Genomic DNA, 22814 nt, shown 5'->3' on the forward strand with positions numbered 1-22814 from the left:
CGGGGAAGAAAATAAAAGTACATGAATGTGACTCCTAATAACATTTGTTAAATATTTTTTTTAAGTTTTATTAGTGACACTTTACCATCCTTATGGCATTCGCGTCGATGTGAAATAAAAAGAATTATATTAAATATAGAAAGATTTTATTTTTATTAAGAGATTAGAAAATTCTCTTGTTGAATCATATTAACAATAAAAAAAAACAAAATCCAATTGAAAAGTTTTCCTTCCAATATTCAGTGATTTTATGATTTACATCATTTTTATTTTATACGTTGCAAATTTTTACTGACGTGTAATTTCCAAATAGCACTGAAAATTCCGTCATATAATGATGCTTCTTTTTATTTACATCACATGTAATGTGATTTCAGATTTTTTTCGTAGTGTGCAGCCCTAACCTCTAAACAAGAATGAAACGACTAATTTTATAGAAAGGACGTATCCAAAAACGCGGTTTTCCTATTAGACAAAATTCCCGTTTTCGCCCCTTCGATAAACCGGTTGAGTTTTCAATCTTATTAGAATGCTATCCAGTGGAGCCAGGTCGAATAATTTCTCAAAATTCGTAGTGACTTTTTAAAATCTTAATTCTAGAGTTTGTCTTGATTAGGTCGTATGAGCCACTTGACGTGTTTCGAGAAAATCGCTGTTGAAGGTTTGCAAAACATATTTAATTTGTATCATAAAAAAAATCGCTCAGAGTTGTCTTAAAATTTCGTATGCGATGCAAAAAAAGATGAGAAATACGCTTGTGTATTAAATACAGGTATAGATTTGGTTGTTTCTGTACCCATGCACTAAAGAGACTGTAAACAAAGAGGCGCCATCTGATCCCTTTCCAAATAAGGGGCCGTTCAGATACCACGTGGACAGAAAAATGAGATTTTTGACCCCCTCCTCCCCCTCCGTGGACAAGCGTGGACATTTGGCAAACGTGGACAGTTAGAAAACACCACTTTTGGCCTTTTTGTTATAGAAATGGCTGATTTTGAAAAACATCGAAAAAGAATTTCCTTTTTTTTTTTATTTAAAACTACACACTCATTTGGGGGAACACTTGAACAGTTGTAAAATTGACCCATTATTGCGAACCTCCAGGATCTGTCAAATAAGGGGTCATTTTTTTACTTCAATATTACACATTTTTTGGAAAAGCCCGAGTACGCTTCAAGACGGGTAGTTTTCAATCTTGTGAAAATATCGCCGTCACCTGAGAAGCAAATGTTGTTGGCAACGTCGGATTGTAGTAAGTGTTATTTTTTAATGTTTTGTGTTCTGATTTAATAAAATAAGTTTTCATTTACTGGGCCGGACATGGAAATATGGCAGAAACTTTCGAACGTTCATTGCTGGCAAGAGGAAAGTGGAAATGATGCAAAAAAAATGGCAATTTAAGATCTCCTGAAAAAATACGATTCATCTAATTGGTTTGAATTTCTTGCAGATTTCACCATCCTGTTGCCTGCGATGTTTTGCTGCTGCAGTTTAAATTTCATCTTTAAAAAAGTGTTTAAAAGTGTTTAAATATTTGTGATTATTGAATAAAATATTTTATATTTGATAAATCCAACTTGCTCTCGATTTTACTTTTTTGCATGCAACATTTCATGTCACACAAAAAACTGCTCACATCCCCACCGAGTGGACAAGCGTTTGAAATAATGTGTAAATTTGACACGACGATATGACGTACAGCCCATGTACCCTATAAAGGGTACAAGGCCTGTACACCAAAAAGGAGTTAACCCACACGGAAAAATTGAGTTATACATAAAATGTGTTGAGAATACACTTTCATTCAGACTAATCGATTGATGCTCAAAATTTGTATATTCCCAATTCAATTCTGAGTAGATTTGGGTTGCCAATATTCAAATAGAAACTAAAACTCGATTACGCAGCTCTGTATAAAAAGTAGTTGTTGTTGCAATGCTTTTGGCAGGGGATGTCATAGCAAAAAAGCTCATCCGTACGGTATTTGACTGGTGTAAGTACTTTGATTTTTTTAAATTTTCACTCACGCCATTTTGCCTCATAAGAAATGATTGGTTGAAACATTTGAAACAATTTTATTCATATTTGTAGGTTGCGAGGAACACAGGGAGATATGAAATAAAAATGTTCCGGCACGATTTATACTATGTGGTGGAGGACGGATAGCAACCGAAACTCAACGGATCGGAATACAAAGAAGAAAAACTAGACGTTAACCTGCATTAAGGTTCACTAATAATTGCTAAAAGAAGTTAACGTTCCAAAAGTGGTTCAAAGAAAACAGGAATAAAATGAGCCTGATAGATCCGAAAAGATAAAAGCCGGAGGAATTCTCGTGCATTGCAATGAAGGTATGTGTTTTTATTTTAGTTAATTGTGCCAATTGATTATTATTGCTGTCAGAAAAGTAATTTTCTGTTGACTGTTAGCAGGATGGTAACTACTTGGCTGAGAACCCTCTGTGGAAAGACTACTTTCGGTGTTCTTCGAAGCGCACCCAAAGGATGAGGGCATCGTATAGTGGGCTATCAGAAATATATGCAGAAATATTTTCGGTGCTGCGAGACGCCGGCGGCCAACTTTTAATTGGTACGTATTTTCAATTCCATTCCGATGAACAACTTATAAAAATTTGTTTTGATTCTAGTGGCACCTTAACTGCGGAACATGCCCGGAATCGCCCAGTACACCATCTGTAATCTACAAAATACAGATCCAGTGCCATCTAAAGCAAAAGCATTGCTCGAGCGGAAGTCTTACTTTTCGAGATAACCAGAATGTCACTGGAATGCTTTGGCTGCAAAATACTATTCGATACACCGGGGGGTTGTATCCGTTAAATGTAAAAAAAAAGATCGCGAGACGCAAAATTTGTTTCTATGCAATTTAATTTAATAAGGCTGTATTACTAAATCGCCTAGTAGACTATTTCATGTAATATATTGTTTATGTTTGTAAAATGATTCTATAGACAATAAAAACTGATAGCTTGTTGTTTAGAAAATTATTTAATTATTTTTTTTATTTAAAAACAATTACTTTTTGGAAGAATTTCAAAAATGAATGGGCATCCCCATGTCAAAATATACAGAATTGACTATAACTGGATGTAAGCTTTCGAATGTGTAAAAGCTTTTTGCTCACGCTCTGTGTAAAGCACCCAAACATAAAACTAAGTGGAGACACTTTTCTCGAATCTGTATGGATTTTTATACAGAACAGAGTAACTTTGTTTACCGTGCAGTCTTATCCGATAACGGGTCAAAACTACACTATAAGGGGTTGCGCCAGATGAGTGTGTAGTTTATTAACGGCCTTTTACTTTTACAAAGTTTCAATGTGCCGAGTGTATTCGTTTCACTAGGTTAGTAGGGAAGGGGGCCGTAATAGTCGCGGCGACTCAACAGTTAAAAAAAAAACTTTAAACAAGGGAAAAGGAAGGGATTTATAGGGGTTATTCTCCAATATCAGTTTTCCATTAGGGTCAAGAATTTCCTGATATAAAAAAATAAAAAAATTAAATTTCAAAATTATCATATTTATCACTTGCTTTCAAGTAGCTCCAAATTGTGTAAACATAAACTTTTAAGATTTCGGTTTAAACATCATAGTATTTATTCACCTATAGAAAATATTTTGAAAGTAAGTATGTCCACGTGGACATGACCCAAACCCCTACCCCCCTCTCCGTTGACAAGCGTGCCACTCAGAAATGAAAAAAATATGAAAATTATTATATTTCAATAACTCCGATATTTCTCTGTCATTAATATCCAGAAATATTAAAAAATAACTATTTCAGATATTTAAATTTATGCATCCGAATAATTTCTTGGCGTGTAATGATCCAATGCATAACCGAGAAATTATACACTGAACCCAAATTCACACTTAAAAAACACTAGAAGATTCACTTAAAAGTGAAAACGCAGTGAATTTCTTCCTTTCACGTGGCTCATGTACATTTCACTTGCCTCTCACTTAAGTTTTAAGTGACCGAATCAATATACACTAGCTCATCACTTGAGTTTTAAGTGACCGGCATTGAATGTCTTCGATGCTCACTTGAAATCCACTTGACCGGTCACTTAAGCCAATATTCACTTGCCCATCACTTAAAATTCAAGTGATTTTTTGCAAAGCGGATGTCAACAATGTCAGTATTGATTGTTTCATTGTTGTTTGGAAATGAAACAACAGAGGTTTGTTTGAGTTGGTAGATGCAGAATTAAAGTAATTTATATGTTATTAAACAATGATGTTTTCCATAGGTCGACCGACAGAAACATCGTGTGATCCGGTTAACACGTTGCAGAGACCCTTTTTAAAGCAATCAGGTTTCGGATACGTTTTCCGATGATGATTTATTTTGAAAATATTCAAGTGCAATTAAAGTAAGTATCATGCAAAACAATAAATACTAGTTAAATTTATTTTATTTTTAAATTATTATTTCAGAAAAGATCAACCCGAATGTCTCGTCAAAGTGACACCGAAAATAATTTTCACTTAAAATGTAAGTGACCTCTGGAGTGAATTTGCGCCATTTGTGAAATCATGTGAATTTTAAGTGACCGTCAAGTGATATTCACTTAAGTGACTGGTCAAGTGAATTTCAAGTGAGTGACTAAGTGAATTCTAAGTGAGCCTGAAGTAAATATGAAATGTATGCTCAGGTCTATTAAATCTTTGAGTAATAGTGATTTTAAGATGAAATTTCGGAATAAAAATTATCAATAAACTTCGTTCAATCAAAACAATTATTTATTTATTTGCGAATTCGATAAAATACATTGTTTTTTCACAAATTTATTGATGGGTTCAAATTAAAGTTTTGGCTTGAAATACTCATCGACTTTTTCGATTTTTTCCCAAAATTTAGGTTGATTTTTTCTGAAAATAAAAAAAAAAAATTAATAATGTTTCGAGGTTTTATTTTCATGATATGTACCTACTTTCTTTTATTTGCACTGTTCTTGAAAATTTCAGAATAAAAATACCATCGGGAAGCATTTCCAAAACCTGTTTTGAAGGACAGAAAGAAAAATAAACATTAAATTGAAATATTTTGATTATTGAAAATTTATCACAACTTACATCCAACAAAGATTTCCCACCATGACCAATTTATTCATAGTTGCTCTGTAGAAGTTACAACTTCTGCCGATTCATATTTTGGCCCCTCATTCGGATGAATAGTTGCACTACGACGTATTATCCGCCTCACAGGATATTTTTCTCGGGCTCTGGAAGTATATAATTGTTATGAAACTTATAAATGACTCTTTTTCTGCACCTACCAGCTCATACACAATTCTGTTATGTTTCCATAATAAAAACAATCTTTCACAACATGGCTGTCATTCGCTACCTGTACATTCATTTCAATTTTAAGTGACCGGTCAAGTGAATTTGACAATTAAGTGACGGGTCAAGTGAATTTTAAGTGAGAATGTAATGAAATTGAAGTGAGCGGCGAAGTAAGTGGATTTTCAGATGAATTTCAAGTGACAGTCACTTAAAACTTATGTGATGAGTTAGTGAACATTGATTCGGTCACTTGAAACATAAGTGACGGGTAAGTGAAATCTACATGAGCCACTTGAAATGAAGAAATTCATTGAACTCCCACTTTTAAGTGAAACGTCAAGTGTATTTTAAGTGTGATTTTGGGTTCAGTGGAGGAAGTCAAAGATTTTTCGAAGCCGAAAAATCTTTTTGAAGAAGAAAAAGTGACGTTTTTTACGTTGTATTTTTAATAAATAATTGTTTTGTAGAAACAAAGTTGATTAATGTTTGATATTCCGAAATTTCACCTAAAAACCACTACAATTGAAAGATATTAATGACCTGAGCAAACATTTGAAATTGACTTTGCCATTCACTTGAAATTCACTTGATCGCTCACTTAAGTGATTTCACTTGACCGGTCACTTAAAATTCACATGAATTTACGTATGGCGCAAATTCACTCCAGATGTCACTTACCTTTAAAGTGAAAATTATTTTCGGTGTATATTATTTTCTTCAAACAAACGCTTTGTGCGTTTGAGTCCCAACTAAACGGGTATGAGCACATGCTAGATTCTTCAGTTGCTAAATGCCTTTCAACTTGACTGCATGCAGATTCCATTCTCTTTGAATATTTAACTGAATCATATTTAAAAAGGATGGACTCAATTGCAGCAAGTAATATTACCAGCGAAATGCACATGTTTTTATGCTATGGTCAATTATGCACATTGACCATAGAACATGAACAAAAATCAAACGATTTTCGTTTGGTTTTTCTGTTTATTTCTGCTTTAAGCGTTTGCCTTTACTTTACGGCTCAAACTTTTATTTCTGACCACCAGATGTCGTTCCATAACATTTCTCAATGCATAAATTTTAATCGCAGAAATATTTCCCAGTGAGAAATATCCCAGTAATTACACCATGAGAAATATCCGTGTGCGTAAAGAGGGAGATATGTGAAAATACCTAAAATATAACTGTTTGATATTTTATTTATTTCTGAGTGTGGACATTTCCATACCCCCCTCCCCCCCCCCTAAGTTGTCCACGTGGTATGTGAACGGCCCCTAATGAGCTTGCAACCCTGTTGTAGGGCTGCCTTTGAGACTGCTTGGTTCTTCTCGATTGGAATGACACTGACAGAAAAGGAAAAATTCCAATCGTGACATTTCGTCTCTTTGTTTACTATAGGCTCGTTACCATGCATTACCTTTTGCGTTGCGTGTTTGGTTGAAACGTCGTTTTGCATGTTGATGAATTTTCTCTTAAAATTCGATTTCACTTATTTCTGCTAACTATCTTCAAGTACTACGATTAATATTCTTATGGAGATCTGCACAATTACTGACATGAATTAGAATTTGATTGGAAGGCATTAACATTGATTAGAAGGAACTTTTGTTTGATGTGACAATTTTCAAAGTACCTTAATATAAAGAATGAAAGAAACAGGACTTACTTTAGAACACCTGGAGTGTTCCCGCATAGTCAAATACCATACACTTAATCGTCAGAATTATTTGATTCTGATTACATTAATAGTCAAGATCCGTATTGCGTCTTTGCTTATGGCGCAGGCGCAAAAGCTTTACTGGGATTATAAGAAAAGATTTCTGAAAGATACGATTAAAGATCTTAGAAGAAAAAAAAAAAAATCGCGTGTCTGACTGAGTGTTGGTGTCTTTGCTGCAGCTGTCACGTCAATTCAGGAAAAAATACGAGGCATGTGAAACCGTATTTATACGGAAAACCTCTAAAGTTTGGCCAGGGAAACCATTAATGGCCACAAGAGCATTCGAGAATAAACACACAGAGGCCAACGACAACGTAAACAATAAAGGTAAGTAAAACAGTTTTGTTTGTTTTGCGAAAATATTGATTTTTTCAACACTCCGTACAGGCCGGCAATGAACAGCAGATTCGAGGACAAACTCCAGCACCCCGCGAATAACCAAAAGTTGGTTAAAACGTCTCTAATAAAATAAAATAAAAAAACTCCAGCACCCGGGTTTACCAACACCGGAACAACATAGACACTGGGCACTTCTACGTGGCCTGCAGCTGTTTTCGGGAAAAAAACGGTTGTCCGTAAAACAACTCAATGACGGCACTGGAGATGCTATCGGCGGCGAATCATCGAATTTGGAGGCGGTGGCGGCGAACCTCCGGCATTGATTTCGATAATACCAGATAGAATTTTTGGAATGCCGTGGAGTCCACATCTTGAGTATGAATGTTGTAAGTTTTATAAAATTTTATGCTATTTAGGCTAAATTTGTTTTTTTATGTTGGCGGATCGGCGTTGCCGGAATCTCCTCAGTGATTCTTGAATCAGTCAGAATTCAGATCGAGGAATCTGATTTTTTTTATTAATTTAAAATCGACGGTTCGGAGATATCATGAAATTTAGATAAAGAACGGTAATCCGATTAAATAACCGAAACCTATATTCTGTTTGCTTATAGGAATTATCATCACTCTCCCAGTTCCTCGGCCAAAATTGACTGTACACTCAGAAATTTAAAAAATATTAAAAATATTATGTTTTAATTACTCTGACATTTAACTGACATTAATATCCAGAAATATTAAAAAATAACTATTTCAATTATTAAAATTTATGCACCCGAATAATTTCTTGGCGTGTAATGATCCAATGCATAAAATTTAATAACCGAGATATTATTTTGTTCAAACAAACGCTTTGTGATTTGTGCTTTTGAGTCCCAACTAAACGGGTATGAGCACGTGCTAAATTTTCAGTTGCAAAATGCCGCTCAACTTGACTGCATGCAGGTTCCATTCTTTTCGAATATGTTAATCATCTTTAAAAAGAATGGAATCAGTAGCAGCAAAGTATTGTTAAAGGGAAAGTGCATTTGTTTTGTATGCTATGGTCAATAATGCACATTGATCATAGAACTTTTGTACGAAAATCAAACGATTTTCGTTTGTTTTTTTCTGATTATTTCTGCTTTAAGCGTTTGCCTTTACGTCCCAGCTCAAACTTTTTATTCTGACCACCAGATGTCGCTTCCATAACAATCATCCCATTTCTCAATGCATAAATTTTAATCGCAGAAATATTTCTCAGTGAGAAATATCCAAGTAATTACACCATGAGAAATATCCTTGTGCGTTAAGAGGGAGAAACGTGAAAATACCTAGAAATTAATTGTTTGATATTTTATTTATTTCTGAGTGTATGGAGCTGTCAAACTCCAGTGTGAATTTCACACACCATGCGAATCCAAAATTTATACATTATCCGAATCAGCGAATTTAGGAAAAAAAGTGTGTGAAATTACAATCGCTGTGTTTGTTCTGTCTCTAACAGTTTTGTGCGAGCCAAGAAAGGAACCATTCTCATCGCCGTCTCAAGTCATGATTGAATAATGGCAAGTAAACCCATATCATTTCAATTTAAAAATTGTATCGAATAACGCTTAAATTTGTCTTTCAGATCCTGTCTGATATCGCCTGCCTATTCTTGCTCTGAGAAACCGCTAAAGAAATTGCTCCCCACAACACTTGAATAGAATCAATGTTTTCCAATCATTTTATTAAAAAAAAACATTTAAATTGCAAATATTGTTGTTTTTATTTTCAAATGGTTCAAAATAAGTTTAACTATCATCTCCCGCTTACCTAAATTGAACTGTGGTACTCTTTTCACACATTTTCCCGATTTGAACGCTTTTTGCATAATGTGTGAAACGCACACATCTCGTTTCCTTAAGCGGTATTTCCCATTAGTGTGCAGCAGTAGCTTCACACATTTAATGTGTTGGTCTACTTATTTCCTAAATGTGTGAAATTTGACACACTAATGTGTGAAGTAATTTGTTAGTGCAGGATGAATTCGCGCGATCCAGCCGGGTCTTCGCACGAAAATTCGCTTGCACTGTGGCCGGTCGATGTTTTTTTCAACGTGTTTCAATGAGAAGCGGTTTTTCGCGCGAATTGGAAATTCGCTTCGCACTTCGCACCGCGCTCACTGTGAATTCGACCTAAGGCGACTGTTCATGCGAATGCGAATGCGAAAATGGTTTGTGAGAGAGCTCAAAGTTAACCTTATTCGTTGCTGTTGCTAGGTAAGTTCAAGAAACGTTTCTCTCATGGTTGGACAAATTTGCAGCCTCGTAATTTTTCTTTTCATTACAGTGACAGTGGGTGTTACCGCAATTATCGGGGTCATAGAGAGTAACAGTTTGTCCAGTCGGGAAGACATATTCCTGATGCACGCAGTCCCTCGCAGCACCAATTCCAGGCTACTGCAGCGATGAAGAGGATGTATGCGAAGTAGATTTAGATACTTAGGCAAGACCGCTCCACAATTGTTGTGTAATTCTCATATTCTGCAGAGAGCATATCACCCGCGGGGTTCCTGACAACTGATAACCCGCATAAATCAGTATTATACAGTGACTATTCCTATTATCTTCTTCCCAAGACACCCAAAAGATAATCTCTATAGTTTTGGATTATTAATGTAAGATAAGGCTTATCATTTTTTCATGAAATGGAATCGTTTGGACGCACTTTACGATACAGTGAACGGGTCGTTAAGTAGAGTAACCATTCAATTTTTTTGCCTTTTTTTACTGTTCCAAATCGAATGATACCATACGTGTTATCTTTAGTTAATCGTTATCTTTCTATATTCCGGATGCTACAGTGTATCTTCTTAAAATAGTTTTACGATGAAATTAAAAAAAGGAGTAGACGAGTCGTGTTATAATTTATTTATTAAATAACCCGTTGATTGTTATTACATTATCATATTATTTCATACATCAACAATCTCCGAATCATTACTTAGTCCATCATATCCTTCAGCATCCAGAAACCATGAAAAAATCGATCCTGTATATTGATGGCATAAGCTTAGTTCGTCGAAGAGGTCAAACAAAAAGAAATAAAAGAAAGTTCTGGATCGCTACCGTGAACCTGAAATTAAAAAAAAAAAAAATGAAACCGTTATAGAGCCTTGAAACAAATAAATAGTCGGAATACAAATTTTCGTACAGAAAGTTCATTTCTTAAAACTTTTACTTCATTCTAATTCTATTTTTTTTTCTCATTGAGAAATTTATAAAATTTAAAAATTCAAAATATTTCTAACAGTCTGATTCCTTTTTCTAAATTTTATTTTTAATTCTGATCCACGCTCATTTATTTACTAATCACAAACTAAGCTTTGCCAATGGATTATGGTTTAGAAATTTGATTCGAAACTATGAATCATTTCATTTTATTCCTATTGTTTATCAGTCTTTTTTGACGCATTAGTTTAAGATGGAGATGATTTAACAATCGATGATGTTTACATAATTTCTGAATTTTATGACAACTATCAAGCGCAGTAATCAGTGTTTAACAGAAAAAATCTAATAATCCTTAATCAATTTAAAAAATAAATGAAAAAGTACCTCGCCAAATCCTTTCCAATAATGTTTCGTCCTGTTCCATCGGTTCATAACATATTGTTTTCTATTTGCATAATTTCAATAAGATGTTCTGAAGAAAAATAAAGTAGGGCAGAACGTAATTTGAATCCATCCGATTGGTAAGGCCATGAAATAGCGTGAATAGAAACCTTCGACAAATATAATCGCAGTTGATTGCAGCTGAACTTCTGCGCAAACACTGGAAGTAAAAATAAACAAAATGATTAATCAGCTGATAGAACACCAAATTCAAACAACAAATTACCTATATATGATGATACCGGAAGTCTAAACCCTCCTTTTGATAAGTCGGTTGAAACCGATGTTTCGCGTTTGCCAGTTGGAACTCCACTGCATTGAAAAATTTACTTAGGGAATGAACATCCTCCAGAACTGCAGTTTCCGCTATGTCATCATATCACCGCAGACGCTGTAGCGAGTGTCTATTGGCCTCGTCAGTCGGAGTGAATCTAGAATATTGTCCTTCCATGCAAACATACGACTCCTTCTTTTGAAACATATACCATGTGCAGGCACATTGTTGCAAAAAATACTCGCAGCTTTGTTCCGGCAGTTCCTAGAACCCTATGTATGCTCTCAGAATGCTATACCTAAAAACAAAATAAAAATAAAAACTCAAAATTACCGCGTAAAGACATGTATATTACCAAAATATGACGACGCAGGGGCAATCTTGGTGCTACCTCTAAGGCCGTTATCATTGGAATGTGTGTCGTGGATGCTATTCTGAAAATGCTGGCTGTGTTGCTGTCTCCAACGCTGACTAATGGAAACACTGGAGCCACATCATATACACAGTAAGGTAGCTAGTGGGTGGTATGAAAAAAACTTAGTATTTGCTTTTGCTAAACTGAATCGAGCAGTCGAGCAGTCGCTTAAAGCAATTGCTTCGGTTGTTATGAATAAAGTTTTTTTTTGACAGCTGTTTTCTCAGTCAGGAACTTTTACTTTTAGAACAAGCTAGTTTGGTATGAATAAAGCTCAAATCTGAAGCAATTGCTCGACAAATCTTATAGCAATTGCTTTATTTTCTAAGCATGCTCGGTAGCAGACTTTTCCAATAAAAAATTCTTTAATATCGCCATGAACTTATCAAATTAGCAATATTTCACTTCAAAACAATTCAAACAGGTATTTTCAACATGGATAAAGAAAAGTCGAAGTGATATCCCAACTTTTTTTTTCATATTCCTGTCGTTGTATAAAATTATTCGTCTAAGATGACAATAAACAAATCAATTAGTAAATATTTTAAACTAAAAAAAACCGGCTATAGTGGAAGAAGTTTCAATTGGCTCAAAGTAAGAAATAAATTGTAATAATTTAAAACATTATACAGATCTCTTATTTTTATATAATTTTTTATAATCCTAAGATTTAAAAAAAAATCTAAATTAAAATGCGCGCCTATTGCCTATTTTTTTTATACATCGGATTATCCCGATCCGAATACATGTGGGAGAGCTTATGATAAATATTAAAGTTAGGCCATTTTTGTTTGACAATATTCGAATATGTATTCATTTTTCTTTAAACATCAATATACGAGCACGCATCAACAAAAAAAATCCGGTCGTTCTTACACGCACCACCCGCTTCATCGACTTCAAGGCTACTTTAGCCGTACTTTTCAATTTTCTGATAGTCTTCTTTCATTTTACTTTAGAAAACTTCAGATTCTGCTGGTTGGATAGCTCTATTTTTCGAAGCAAAAGCTATGTTCTAAGACTTTAGTACACATCCGCTAAGCAAATGTTTATTCATACCAAACTAAGCAAATGCTTTGGACTTTTGCTTTGATTGATTTCGAGCTAAGTAAAAGCTACCGAAGCAATTGCTAAACCTTATTCATACCACTAAGTGCTTAGATGGTGAGGAAGGTAGCTTGTACTGTGGTGCTTTTTCCGCTGGGTGTGTTGATGATGGTGGTACGATCGATGACGACTACACTCAGAAATAAATAAAATATCAAACAATTAATTTCTAGGTATTTTCACGTTTCTCCCTCTTAACGCACAAGGATATTTCTCATGGTGTAATTACTTGGATATTTCTCACTGAGAAATATTTCTGCGATTAAAATTTATGCATTGAGAAATGGGATGATTGTTATGGAAGCGACATCTGGTGGTCAGAATAAAAAGTTTGAGCTGGGACGTAAAGGCAAACGCTTAAAGCAGAAATAATCAGAAAAAAACAAACGAAAATCGTTTGATTTTCGTACAAAAGTTCTATGATCAATGTGCATTATTGACCATAGCATACAAAACAAATGCACTTTCCCTTTAACAATACTTTGCTGCTACTGATTCCATTCTTTTTAAAGATGATTAACATATTCGAAAAGAATGGAACCTGCATGCAGTCAAGTTGAGCGGCATTTTGCAACTGAAAATTTAGCACGTGCTCATACCCGTTTAGTTGGGACTCAAAAGCACAAATCACAAAGCGTTTGTTTGAACAAAATAATATCTCGGTTATTAAATTTTATGCATTGGATCATTACACGCCAAGAAATTATTCGGGTGCATAAATTTTAATAATTGAAATAGTTATTTTTTAATATTTCTGGATATTAATGTCAGTTAAATGTCAGAGTAATTAAAACATAATATTTTTAATATTTTTTAAATTTCTGAGTGTATATTTGCTGATAATGTGTGAATCGATTTTGCAAAATGTGTGAAATGATTTATCAGTGTGTTCATCCGGACATACACTGAAAATATTCTCTCGGATATTTTTTATCGTAAAATGATTTATCAAAAAAAATTTTTTCAAAAGTTTATTTATTTAATTATCATTGCCGTTTCTGTTTTGGTAATAAAAAATGCACGGTTTTTTAGCGCGGATTTTCGAAACAAACGCGGTTTCAGTCTTTTTCTATTGAAACAAATTATAACTGGCAATAAACGACCGGTGGCATGAAAGCCCCACAATATGTGTATAGGGTGAAGGGGCTGAACGGATAGAAGTTGGAATTTGTTATCCGACGCCACCTTGAAATCCAATATAGCCCCTTTCACTCAACTTTAAAATGCTGGAAGTGACTGAAAAGCACACAATATGGGTATTGGATGAAAGTACTTAATAAGTAGAAGTCGAATTTGGCTGTCCGACGCCATTTTGAAATACAAGATGGCGGTTTCCGCTTAATTCAAAATGCAATAAATAACTGAAAATCGTAAGGTCCATCCACAATATAAGAAATGAGTAAAAGGGATAAAAAAGTAGATGAAAAATTACTGACAAAAATTTAACAAAAATTTTGAGAGAACTGCAAAAAAGCACTGAAAAAAATAAACAAAAATATAACAAGTGTTATAAAACTAATGTAATATTGACTAATAGGGTTTTTTACCGCGGTTTTCCGGAATTAACATGGTTTTTCGGAATTAACGCGGATTTTTTTTTTTGCGCAGTACGTATCCCTCGCTCACAGTTTTAATTCTGCAAATTAATTTGCAAAGAGTTTTTCACGTGTTATTAATTTTTGCAAACACCAAAGGTTTTTTTCAGTGTTGAACCGCTTCGCAATTCGCGTGCACTGTGGGCGGCCTTCAAAAACGAACTTGCGAAATTCATCCGGTGAATGAATACTTCGCTTCGCAGTTCGCTTCGCGCTCACTGTGTTCGTACCCTTAAGCGGGCCACAGACTACACAACATTTGTACAAATGCGATGAATTTTGTCGCTGTGAATACGATTCGCATCGTGTATGGCACTGCTTGAATGAGCACCCAAACGGTTGGAGTAAAATCGGTCGGGATCGAAATATTTTGTACAAACCATCCTCCCAGCCGGGGTAAGCGGGCCATGGACTACACAAATGGCCTGTACAAATTCGATGATTCCACGACGATTGTTTGATCTATGCTCGCCCACACACTATACAAACATTTTTCACGCGAACACAAACGATTGCTGGCGAAAACAGCAACAGCAAAAAAAAAACCATCTCCACCCCGGCTGGGAGGATGGTTTGTACAAAATATTTCGATCCCGACCGATTTTACTCCAACCGTTTTTGCGCTCATTCAAGCAGTGCCATACACTTGCAAATCGTGTTTACAGCAACAAAATTTCATCGAATTTCATCGCATTTGTACAAATGTTGTGTAGTCTGTGGCCCGCTGTAGAGATGGTTTTTTTTGTTGCTGTTGCTGTTTTCGCCAGCAATCGTTTGTGTTCGTTGTATTGTATTGTAGTTTGTATTGTGTGTGGACGAGCATAGATCAAACAATCGTCGTGGAATCATCGAATTTGTACAGGCCATTTGTGTAGCCTATGGCCCGCTTTAAACTTCGGTTGGCGCTACTCATCAACTCTCCGTGTTTTATAAAATAACAGTCGCTCAGGATTGCAAATTTCCTTCCGAAAAAGTGTATAGCATTTCCTGACTAATAATTTCAAAAGAAGCTAGGTCGTTCAAGCTTCCAATTCGTTGACTCATATTAATAAATCTCTTAAAATGAAAAACCAGCCCCCACAGAATGTTGAAGGTGCCCTGGCCGAACCCTGACGACTGTGTGGAGCACTCTCACAAACCATTTTCGTACCAATTTTCCAACTTTCGGACACTCGGCGACGCACTTTCTGCACAAATGCATATTGTCGTAAAAACCACTTCGCCGAAAAGTGTTTTTGCGACCTTTGGTTGCGTGCACCGCAAAACGTCGTTAAAACCAAATCTTACGCAAAAATATTTAAGTCATTATACCTCTTAAATTCAAATCATTTATTTAAGTTATTTATTGTTCGAATAAAACCAAATTTCTACATAACATTGTAAAATTGGGATTGGCCTCAACAAAGAAGAAGTGAAGTTGTTTCTTCCTCTTTGGCTCCGGCTAGCTCATTAAATTTAGCCAAAAAGGGAACTTGTGGTGATTTCCGAATGATATCAGGAAAAACATAAGACTTTAATGTTCATTTTATAACATTGCTCTATAGGAAATCATTTTATTTTATTTTTTTGGCTCCGATGGCCCATAGTCGAAATTATTGTGGGTGGGTAAACAAAATATCAATTTATAACTTCCGACTTACGTGCCAATTGCATTCTGTTGAACTCGGTGAATGGCTCGCTGACCCGGAATCCTCCTGTGCGTCGAACAATCCTGCTGTCATCTTCGGACCAATCATCACGCTCGCCACCAGGCAATGCGCTTCCAGGAACTGGTTAATACACTCCGGTGGCTCACGGAGCAAGCGACCCTCTATCGCTGTTGCTGCTTGAATAGCTGCGAGTTTTCGAAACCCGCCACTAAGTGTCGCGATTGCTTCGCCCGATGAACTTTGTGGATCCTGGCCACCAGATGTCGTGACGGTCACCACTGGCCTTTCCCACACAACGTCGATTCTTCCGGAACAGAACTGCTCCCGCTGCCTGCCTGAGATCGATTCAGCACTACACCCGGCGAGTGTCAATAAACGCTCTGTCGACGGATCTACTCGATGCACACTAACTTTCGGCCAGAGGAACGAAATTTCTGGAATCACGTGGAAACCGGATGACCTTGGCTCTCCTCGTTCCCTCCGACGACTTCTGCGTGACCGGACCTCTAGTTCCAGTCGCTTCCGGAGGGATTTCCCACGGACGTGGAAGATTTCTCAGCAAAATCCGGAGCGTCTTTCTCTTATCCTTCTTTGGGGCTCTTTTGCTGTTTTCCTAATTCCGGCCTCTTTTCTTTTTTGTTTCGCACTGGCTCGTGGCCACGATTGCCTAACCGCAGAACTGCCGTTTGTTCAATGCTGCACCTTCCGCGGTTTTTTCTGCCGTTTGTTTCCGACTGCAGAACAAAATCGTTCGCGGCGTCACTTTTTCTGACTCGCACGGTTAACCACACTCCCGGAACTTGGCAGTTTTTTCGATCGCTAGCCTCTGGCTTTGTTTTTTGTTTTCTCGATGTTGGCAATATGGGTACACGGTGTTTCGGAATTTGTTTACCCCACTGTATTTGGGTTTTCGTCTTTTCGTTTACCCAATTTACTGCACTGAGAGTGATTTGCAATGTTTTAAACATTTATTCCGAATTGTCTTATAAAGCACAGAATAAACCAAGTATAATATTTAATTGTTACAACAAAGAACACATATTTATCAGTCGTTTGCAGCCAATAACTCAATTTTGTTAACATTGGTTTATACCACGCCCGGATTCTCCATACCACGCCCCTGAAATTTTAAAATCTTTGGAGAATTTAGAAAATTTGTCATCGCATTGAACAAGATATGTGATTCACATGACAATTCTGGATTAAGTATACAAATGATCGTACTAGCATTCACTTTACATCACAAGGGAGAATTTTTCAATGTTTTTAATGTTGTAAACAAGAATATCTATGATACTGTTTGCACACAAAATCCAAGAATAGCTTTATTGTTCTCTTAAATAAGTTAAAATAAGGAAATTATTTCAAAAATATAACAAATCATAGTATCGTATCTTATTGTTCACAATGAATAAGGTTTGCTTTTACTAAGTAAAAATAAGACTTATGACGTGTTGAGTTTTTCTTGAAGTTCTGATCTTTTAGGAAAATAAAGGGACTCTTTTCACATTTTTTTCGCAGTGTTGTTACTTGATGAAAACATTTCTTTCATAAGCATTCGAGGACTTCATCTCAAAATGGAATATAGAGAATGCATCACATCATAATTAGGTTTTCAGTGTTCACAGTTATGTATTCACAATCAATGTTCGTGTGTGTGTGATTATTATGCCACATAACCAGCATTAGTGTGTATACTTTTAAAGTTATTATTTGCTTTTTGAAAAGACGATTATTAGAACCTAGGAAAATATTCCTTGTTTTGAGGGGGATTACAAGAAAACCATTTCAACAACGTACATATTTTCAAGGTCCCATCATTCGCTCCGCTGTTTAAATCTGTATAATTTGACCTCACACACTCACGCATTCGTACCGACCACTAGCAGCTTCGATGCGAATATTTTCGCAAATCGTCCTTCTACATGTGCCTATGCATCTAGATCTGCCACAAACAGAACCTCGCGATTCTTCAGCCCTGATTCTAGCAATGAAAGTGAGCCTGAAGTTTTATCTCCGCTGGGGTTGTTTTCTTCGTCTTTGGCATTACATTGGAGCACGCGCTTCGGAAAGTTGGTGGTAATTTCGAAGGAATCTGGCGCTTCAGGATGGCAGAAGATGAAATTGTGAATGTCCTGTAATAAATAATAATAATAATGTAATAAGAATAAAATTAGTCATTTAATACGAGAGAGAAATGAAAATATGTTTTATGTAAGTAGGTATGTATTCAAAGGATGAAACAAAAAAAAACTTTGCTATTTCTGCAAGCATATACTTGACCCAGAATCTATACGACATCAAACTGAACACTGCACGATGGGAGCATGCAAGCGGATAAACATATTTTCATAACTTATTGAACTTTTTGACGATCATTTTTGCTTGTCTTGATCAAGACTAGTTGTCTAAGATAGTTTTGTGAAATATTACGATCAAATTTCGATAGTAGGATATTTTTCTTGTGCTTCCTTGCGTGGAAATCTCCCGTAGTAAATGGACCCAAAAACTGATTACTGCACAGCTTTCGAAATGCTCTTAATCTCTTCGTCGCAAGTGGTCGCAGCTCGCTAGACTCATTTTCTTGAAGCCAGCTTTTTTGTTATTAGTTTTCCTAAATATCTTGAGTTTTTTTTTCAAAATTTCATTTTTTTTTGCAATTTTTCATCTTGAACTTTTTTTAATCAAAGTTATTTACTTTCTACAAAAAAATATTGGGGAAAATCGTTTTTGTCCGCCTGATTTTCCAGTGCAGTGTAACACGATGTGCTAAGAATAGTTTGTGTTTTTAAACCTTTTTGCTCAGATTGCAATATGTCTGCCGAAAAAATTAAAATGAAATTGAACAATTTTTTAATGTATCTAAACGTGGAAATTATTGGCACAATTTTCCCGTATGTTTGGATAACGTGCCGCTATTAAGCCTACCCCCATTCTGATACCTGACTCTAATAAAACTCATTTAATTCCGGAAATTCAGAATATTCGGTTGAAATCTAAGAATAATTGGTATCACTGTATCAAATAAAGATATATGTAGGTGCCTTAGAATACACTTACCTTAAGGGTGTGGGACGACAGAAATCTTCGCTCTAACCGCAGGCCACTAGGTAATTTGAAGACTATGCTGATTGTGCCGGATGCTCCTGGTTCTGGTTCGGAAGGCACTTCGGAAGCCAATTCCAATTTTAATCGCTCCAAATCTTCTAATCGCTGTTGCTCGGCCAACAGTTCCGCCTCTATGGCTTGCTGTGCACGGAGGGCTTCTTCCCGTTCTTCCTGCTTCCGGCGTTGCTTTTCCTGGTCAGCGCGAAGAGACATTTGGTATGCTTCGTCTTGCTGCTGGCGTAGAGTTTGGGTGAGATCTCGCTCCAGTCGATCATGACGAGCCTGATTCAGCCATACTTCATTGTCATTAACTACCGTTTCCATGCGTCGTATCAACTCTTCGGCGGTGCAATACCCTTCCATACGACCCATGATAACCATTTTGTTTGCTCTTAACGCAATCAATACTAGCACCGGATAGGTTCGTGCATTTATCGAGTGGGACACGCGATAGCCCTCTGGAGCAGCGATATCGCAGGCCCAAAACAACATCCGCCTGTTGACGTATTCGATGACCTGATCATTCGAAAGCGTTTCTCGGCAAAACTGGGTCGCCTCATTGCTAGATTCGGAATGCAAATAGACTAGTAGGAATTTGAGCTCTCGCTTAGCATCATTCAATGCTTGAGCGTATGTACCCTGGTAAAAGACTGGGTGATCTGGAAATTTTTCATTGTAATGCCGGATAAAATTTAACACATCTCCCAGGGGATCTGTAACAACTGGAATAAAAGATAGAACAATTCAAAAATTGTTGTACGCTGGCTCAAGATTAAAAAAAACTTACTCCGTTCTTGGCTTTTGAACAACCTAAGAAAAGCGGTCATTATTGATGAAAAGGTGCTGTAGCAAAAGTTGAACACGTAATTGACAACGAAGCCGATCATCCCGCCGAGTCCACTAGGCACTGGCACGTTGGGTCCTCTCTGAGCAGAAAACACATGCTGTAGGAAACGATCATTAACAACCTGAGGTGCACGGGATTCGGTTGCATAAGCAGATGGACGCCCTTCGCGTATATTTAAATGCTCCTGAAATGCCACCTCGAGGTCCCACTGATGCCGTATGAGGATGTCACGGCATACGTTTATATCATCCAATCCGGTGATGTCTTGAAACTGCAGAACCTTCTCCATTTGCTCGTTTGATAGTCCGTCGTTATCCATGGTGTTTACGATTGTATTTCAAGTTGAAGGACCTGGGCGGATCAATGCTAACCAATCGAATGCTGTATATGTGTCTGTCCAATCCCTTAGATTTTTTCTGGAAATATTAAATACGAATACTTTTGGTTAGTCGTTTTCAAAGATTCTAATGTTTAAAAAATATGCGATTAACGGTTCTCTTTGAAAAACATATTAAGTATTGAAAGTTCATCTACAAAAGAAGCTATTTGAATGGACACATAGCAAAGAGCAGCAAGACATCAACTAATTAAAATACCTAAGGGATTCTTTAATCTATGAATGTTAATATTATTGCACAAACATTACAAGGTATTTATTAAAATAAGACAAGGTAGAATACACATTTTTCGACGAAATGCTAGATTTATGAAAGTTTATTTTTATTTATTTTTTTTATAAAATAATGTTTGTCATATGCACATCCATGGTTTTATTCTTAAGGTCGCGGTACATCTCAGGTGAAAATTAAAAATTTTATTCCGTGAATAACTAAAAAAACGATTAAAGTTGGTTTTGAAACATGGTGGAATTGATGGGGAATAGTTAAAAGAATAATTTCGAACTGGTCTTAAGCCTAGTCCACACTAGGAGACGGTTCGTCTCGAGACGGTCTCAGCGTCTCCCATTTTCTTCGGGAGACACTGCGACCGTCTCATTTTTCCAACAACAACAACAGACAACAAAGTTCGTCTCATAACAAAAATCGCCGTTCATGTTGCTTAGTGTGGACTAGGCTTTAGTGTTCAAATTCTCTTAAGATATTTTAATTTCGATTCCTCCGATTTTTACCGCGGAAATTTTATCACATTGGGGTTATTTTTTTTTTTGTAACATCTTTATTTGAAACGGCTCATACCTTTAGGCTTTAAGACACATTGGGGTTATTGAAATGAATATATTTCAAGTTTTAAACATTGAGACCGGTTCAAAATTAAGCTTTTTACTATTCCCCACGGATTCCACCATGTTACAAAGCTAATGTGTGTCGCCTTTTTGGGTTATTGACAAAATAAAATTTTATGTTTTCATTTTCACCTGAGGTCCGAAACCTTTGTTTCCCTTATCGAACCGGTCTTAACCAAAAAATAAGTGCGAATTTCAAGAATAAGTGCGTACAATTAAAACAAAGAGGCTAAGCTTACCCGAGTTCAAATAATTCGGTATATTTGGAAGCGTTGTTTTCAGGTCTGCCAAAACATCAACTTCCTTCACTTTGATCCAGTTTTTCATCCAGGGTTAGGTTTTTCGAATTTTCCGAATTTCCTGACCGCCGGTGACTTTCTCTATTCGAACACTTCCTTTTTCTTTCTATATGCACTGCTGACGACTTTCGGTGCGTGTCGCTTCGGTCGCTTCACTTTTTCCTTCAGCTATTGGCACTCGAATTGAACAGCCTAGAAAACCAACTTATGTAACCAGAATTGAGATAAGCATAACGAAATTTATTGTCTGCCTGTGGGTTGGAACTTCCTATGGTCTCCAGCTTACCAATTTCTATCCAGCTTATGGCCAATTTTCAAAAATAAAGATTCGAGTAATTTTTCACGTCGATCTATCGTTTTTCAAGAAATGTCGTAGCTGTATTCTTCTTTGCATGATTTTCACACTCACTCGCACATAGCTGTTCTGATTATGATAAAGAAAGATAGCAATATTATTCTCCTGCTTTGTTACACTAATGTGAGGATTCGTAATGTTTTCCAAAAGTTGAAACGGATGCTGATGACAGCTGATGACGAAATATTTGACAACAAAGCCTTGTCATCATCCGGTCTGTTCAATGAAGTCTGGTCGAAACCGAGATGTGTATATGAGATGTTGCCAAATATATTGCGGAAATTGCACCTATTTAGACTCCTGTGCAAATAATTTCCACGCAGAAATATTTTCGCACTGACCAACACATAGACAACCCGTGTCAGTTTTTCAAATCAGCCGTTGCTCGCTTCTGATTTTCGAATCACATTTCCAAACGGCATAATCGTTATTGTTTTGGCGAAATTTATTATGAAATGCATGCGAACCAAGAAGTTGAATAACGAAAATTGACCGATCAACAAATGAAAAGAAACGAACAGAAAACAGAATTATGTACATAATTCGAGTACAAGAATGTACAGAACAAATAAATCATGCATTATTCGGGCGTTTTTCGAATTACTGAAGAATTAGCCAAAATATTATGGATTCACTTACAATTTTTACTGACACACCAGTCGCAATTATTTTTAATTCAATTTTATCCAAAGATGTAAAGATCGATATGTGTCATTTAGTGGTATGAATAAGGTTTAGCAATTGCTTCGGCAGCTTTTACTTAGCTCGAAATCAAGCAAAGCAAAGGCCCAAAGCATTTGCTTAGTTTGGTATGAATAAACATTTGCTTAGCGGATGTGTACTAAAGTCTTAGAACATAGCTTTTGCTTCGAAAAATAGAGCTATCCAACCAGCAGAATCTGAAGTTTTCTAAAGT

General features: G+C 36.2%; 1 protein-coding gene and 2 long non-coding RNA genes across 6 annotated transcripts; 1 reads left to right on the top strand and 2 right to left on the bottom strand.

The window, feature by feature from the left end:
- The first annotated feature begins 411 nt into the window (after positions 1–411).
- On the top strand, positions 412–3235 carry LOC129748532 (uncharacterized). Of its 3 annotated transcripts, XR_008737753.1 has the most exons (4): positions 412–1993; positions 2092–2351; positions 2433–2589; positions 2648–3235. It is a non-coding gene; the product is annotated as an uncharacterized LOC129748532 (long non-coding RNA). The 3 variants fall into 3 exon arrangements; XR_008737752.1 differs by having other exon boundaries at positions 412–2351; positions 2430–2589; XR_008737751.1 differs by having other exon boundaries at positions 412–2351.
- Positions 3236–10259: 7024 nt separating this feature from the next.
- On the bottom strand, positions 10260–11738 carry LOC129750059 (uncharacterized). The gene is made up of 4 exons (XR_008738272.1): positions 11636–11738; positions 11233–11578; positions 10950–11166; positions 10260–10467 (listed from the first exon to the last, which is right to left on the bottom strand). It is a non-coding gene; the product is annotated as an uncharacterized LOC129750059 (long non-coding RNA).
- A 5491-nt stretch (positions 11739–17229) lies between these two features.
- On the bottom strand, positions 17230–21968 carry LOC129748294 (FAS-associated factor 2). 2 transcript variants are annotated; one of them, XM_055742834.1, is made up of 5 exons: positions 21830–21968; positions 21484–21735; positions 19942–20417; positions 19107–19876; positions 17230–18181 (listed from the first exon to the last, which is right to left on the bottom strand). In XM_055742834.1, exons 3-5 carry the CDS (start codon positions 20318–20320, stop codon positions 17978–17980), a joined length of 1353 nt encoding a protein of 450 aa, XP_055598809.1. In that variant the 5' UTR covers positions 20321–20417; positions 21484–21735; positions 21830–21968; the 3' UTR covers positions 17230–17977. The 2 variants fall into 2 exon arrangements, with proteins under 2 accessions (XP_055598809.1, XP_055598811.1); XM_055742836.1 differs by having other exon boundaries at positions 21484–21747; positions 21830–21946.
- Between the last annotated feature and the right edge of the window lie 846 nt (positions 21969–22814).

The sequence above is a fragment of the Uranotaenia lowii genome, chromosome 2 (genome assembly GCF_029784155.1).
Source record: "Uranotaenia lowii strain MFRU-FL chromosome 2, ASM2978415v1, whole genome shotgun sequence".
NCBI classification, from domain to species: domain Eukaryota; kingdom Metazoa; phylum Arthropoda; class Insecta; order Diptera; family Culicidae; genus Uranotaenia; species Uranotaenia lowii.

What these genes read in the sequence shown, in the direction of transcription:
- LOC129748294 (XM_055742834.1), bottom strand. Translation starts at nt 20,320, where the DNA reads ATGGATAACGACGGACTATCAAACGAGCAAATGGAGAAGGTTCTGCAG. An exon ending in GTTCAAAAGCCAAGAACGGA is followed by an intron (nt 19,877 to 19,941) that starts GTAAGTTTTTTT and finishes CTTTTATTCCAG; the next exon opens with TTGTTACAGATCCCCTGGGA. An exon ending in TGTCGTCCCACACCCTTAAG is followed by an intron (nt 18,182 to 19,106) that starts GTAAGTGTATTC and finishes TATTTATTACAG; the next exon opens with GACATTCACAATTTCATCTT.